General features: G+C 35.7%; 1 protein-coding gene across 1 annotated transcript; it reads right to left on the reverse strand.

The window, feature by feature from the left end:
• Window positions 1-2,669: 2,669 nt before the first annotated feature.
• LOC111242550 (MATH domain and coiled-coil domain-containing protein At3g58360-like) lies at window positions 2,670-3,840 on the reverse strand. Its single transcript, XM_022786329.1, has 4 exons — window positions 3,716-3,840; window positions 3,478-3,629; window positions 3,093-3,364; window positions 2,670-2,978 (listed from the first exon to the last, which is right to left on the reverse strand). The coding sequence occupies exons 1-4, from the start codon at window positions 3,838-3,840 to the stop codon at window positions 2,670-2,672; spliced, it is 858 nt and encodes a 285-aa protein (XP_022642050.1).

Genomic DNA, 3,840 nt, shown 5'->3' on the forward strand with positions numbered 1-3,840 from the left:
TGCTTGTTGTGGCTTGATCACCCATGGCATGAATTTTGGTTCTTGATGTATTGAGAAATATGATTAAACCTAGAATTGAAATTGAATACTTATTGAATGGAATTGAGAAGTTTGTGAATGCATGAGAATGAAATGAATGAATTCTAGTCTTGACAAATTGTAAATACACTATGTTAAATTCCTTGCACACCAACTTTTGATAAAATACCAAAAAGAGTTTCTTGTGTTGTTTTTGTGCACTTTGATGTCTAATTGAGTTATAAAAGAAAGAATTGTCATGTGTTGCACAAGTTCCTTGGGAGATAACGATATTTGTCACTTATTACGCTGCGACTGGTGCACTTACCGTTGTTTTTGCGGCCAACATAGTGGAAGAACTCTTATCTTCTAGCCCACTTGGCACACAATTTGATTCTGACTTTTCCTTAACTTTCTTCGAGTCAAATGTTGCAACCTCATCCACTATCACGTCACGGCTAATGATAATATGCTTCTTTTCTGGATTATATAACCTGTAAGCATCTGTTGGATGATGGCCAACTAGAATAAGAGTTTCACTCTTATCATCCAGCTTTTTCCTCTCTCATTCCTGACCAAGCCTCTTCAGGAGTACAATTTGGCAAAGCTTTTGTTTGGCTTCTATTCAACAAGTAGGCAACAGTAGAAACAGCTTCTCCCCACAAATATAGTGAGGCAACTCTCTTCCTTTAATCATACATCTTGTTATGTCTAGGAACATTCTATTTCTTCTTTCGGCTAATCAATTATGCTAGGGTGTATATGGAGCAATGACTTCAAGCACGATTCCTTTGTCATCACAAAATTTTTCCATTTTACTAAAGTTAAACTCACCTCTAGCATCAGTCCTGAAAATTCTGATCTACAAACCAGACTATCTCTCCACCAAAGAGAGAAATTTCACAAAGCATGAGTACATTTCTTTCTTTTCTTTTAAAAAATAAACCCAGATTTTTCTAGTTCATTCATCTACAAAAAATCAGAAAGTACTTGTTACCTTCAAGTAATGACACGTCAAAAGGGTCACACACGTCTTATTGGACTACATCAAGTGATTGTTTTGCTCTCTTGGGTGCAAACTTCTTGAACTTCTTTCTATCTTGTTTCCCAACAGCACAACCTTCACAGATTTTATTTGGAGCGGATATCAAAGGAACTCCCTTCACCTGTTCTTTTCTCTTTAATTGACTCAAGCTCTTGAAATTTAGGTGCCCGAATCTATAATGCCATAACTACCCTTCTTCTACATTCATGGTGAGTAAGCATTGAATTGCTGTAGCATTCAAGTTTACCTCGAACGTTCTGTTTCTGGCAAGAGGAACCTTGAGCATTGTACGCTGTTTCCTATCAAACACCTCTATGTGATGCTGCTGCATTGACATCGTATACCCCTTTTCCAAAAGATGTCCCAAGCTCAGTAAATTGCTCTTCATTGTTGGGACATACAACACATCATCTATGTATGCAATCTTGCCATTCTTACGAATGATTAAGACTTTGCCAATTCCTTCAGCCGTGATCGTGCTATTATCCGTAAACCTTACGTTGCTTTTTATGCTTGAATTAAGATTCACTAGCCATTCTTTTTTCCTGTCATGTGGTTTGAACACCCGTATCCAGATACCAGCTGCATGAGTCATCCTCCTCATGATCCGTTGCATTTGACATCAACATGTGGTCTGATTTTTTATCACACTTGTCCTGCACCAACTTCCCGCATAAAAAACCTTTTGCATGTTCCACCGTGCTAATCAGCAACATGTGGTCTGACTCTGAATCACACGTGTCCTGAGCCAAGTTTGCCTCTTCATTCTTGCCTTTCTTCACTGCTTCATTGTGCCAGCATTTAGATGAATAGTGTCCAAACTTTCTGCACGTGTAACACTGAATATTCCTCTTACCAAAACTCTTTCTACCTCTTCCCCTTAACTGCCTTCCGCCTCTTTTATTTACTTCTTTCTAGTCACTACCATTTTCATCAGAAGATTGTTTAGAGAAGCTTATGTTTCTCCCTCCAGTTCGTCCACCCTTTGAACGTCCTCTGCCTCTTCCAGCTCCACGGCCTGTGAACCTTTGGTCAGTTCTAGTTTGTAAGGCTTGATTCATGCCTTTTTCAGCATTTTTCCTTTCGATCAACCTCTGCTCATGTGCTTCTAGCAAATTCAGCAATTCTTCTACCCTCAGCGTTTCAAGGTCTTTACATTCTTCTATAGCTACAACAACGTGATCATACAGGGGTGTTAGAGTTCTGAGGATTTTTTCAACCTTTTAGAAGTATGAAATGCAAGGTTATATTTACTTATCAAAGAAGGATGGGTGGTATAGTTGGTTATCACGCTAGTCTCGCACACTTTCGAAAATGAAAATTTAACTTTTTCTTTTTGCTTTTGCAGTCGTTGATGTCATTCATTCACTTGTTGAACAACTCAACACGAATAATTCCGTTTCTGGTTTGTGCTAATTAGATTGATGGTGAAAACAAAAGTACAATATTGAAAAATAGTATAATAGTCTCATTCATTACTGGTTTTCAATGAATGAAAATGAAAACAAACAGAAAAAAAGTGATTAAAGCCAAAATAATAATACATGCACCCCATATAAAAATTGAAAACAATCTCAGATTTTGAACCATTGTTAAAAAACTTCTATCAAAACAAGGACCCTTCATCCAAATTGCTTTCTTCAAATCCTTCTTTTGCTCTCTCAAAGTCTCTTTTCGCCATTTCAAGTTCTGTCTCTGTTTCAATCACGGCTTCTTTCAGCTTCTCTGTTCTAGTTTCCAAATCATTCATTATCACCTTAGCCTTTCTCACCTTAGCAGCATTTTCCATATAACTTTTCAAATTTGAGGCAGATTTAAATTCAGATTCTATCCAACTCAAATCAAACCCAAATATCTTAACTTCATCCCATATTTTTTTGTAATAATTACATGCTTCATTATCCATATCTTTCACCTGTTTAGTATCTAAAAAATAAAGAATTCGACCCAAAGCTGTGAATGCCAATTCAGTAAATTTGCAACTTCTTTTTTTTTGACTTACAAGAAGATATGGATATTGTAGACATACTTTTTCTAATAGTGGAACATAATTCAGATTTATATTTGTAAATGATCGCATGAACATTTCATGAAATAAAGGATTTTTGGGGTTAGCATTCTTATCAAACATGCGTGGAGTATGATATAGTTCATTCTCGTACACATTCTTGATCAGAAAAATCCCAGCTTCAATGATACAAGTATCATTCACAATAAACCCACTGCTAGGTTCATCCAAACCATTGAAAAACATAAAATATTTGCTAAAAGGGTCATCTGTACTAAACTCACATTCCGATCCTGAAAAAATTCACATTTAAAACGAATCAATTAGATTCTTCTATCCAAAATCCCCTAATTTTTAAAACAAGAATGACCATGATTTTTTAAAATCTAAGAAGTATGAAAAATACCTTTTCTTATAGTCTTCTGGTCATTAACCTGGTTAATTAGAGCCAAACTGATATTTTCAGTTCTTTTCCAGTCCTTTGGTAAATATGCACAATTCTTATCAGCTTCTAAATAAATTCCCAAGATACCTCCAACTAGGCAGCTAACCATGTACCTAAAACCAATGTTAAAACATTTAATAAAACTAGATAATAAAAGAAAATAATATCACACGTAGTGAAGAAAATTTGAATAGAGCACCATGGAAAACCATTGAGTATAAAACTCTCGGAGTAATGTTCTTCACATTTCAATTTAGAGAAGTTGTTGATCCTCCACGTGTACTTCTCAAAAATCAATTTAGGCCTTTCCTTGTAATTCTCCAT

The sequence above is a fragment of the Vigna radiata genome, chromosome 9, assembly GCF_000741045.1.
Source record: "Vigna radiata var. radiata cultivar VC1973A chromosome 9, Vradiata_ver6, whole genome shotgun sequence".
Taxonomy (NCBI): domain Eukaryota; kingdom Viridiplantae; phylum Streptophyta; class Magnoliopsida; order Fabales; family Fabaceae; genus Vigna; species Vigna radiata.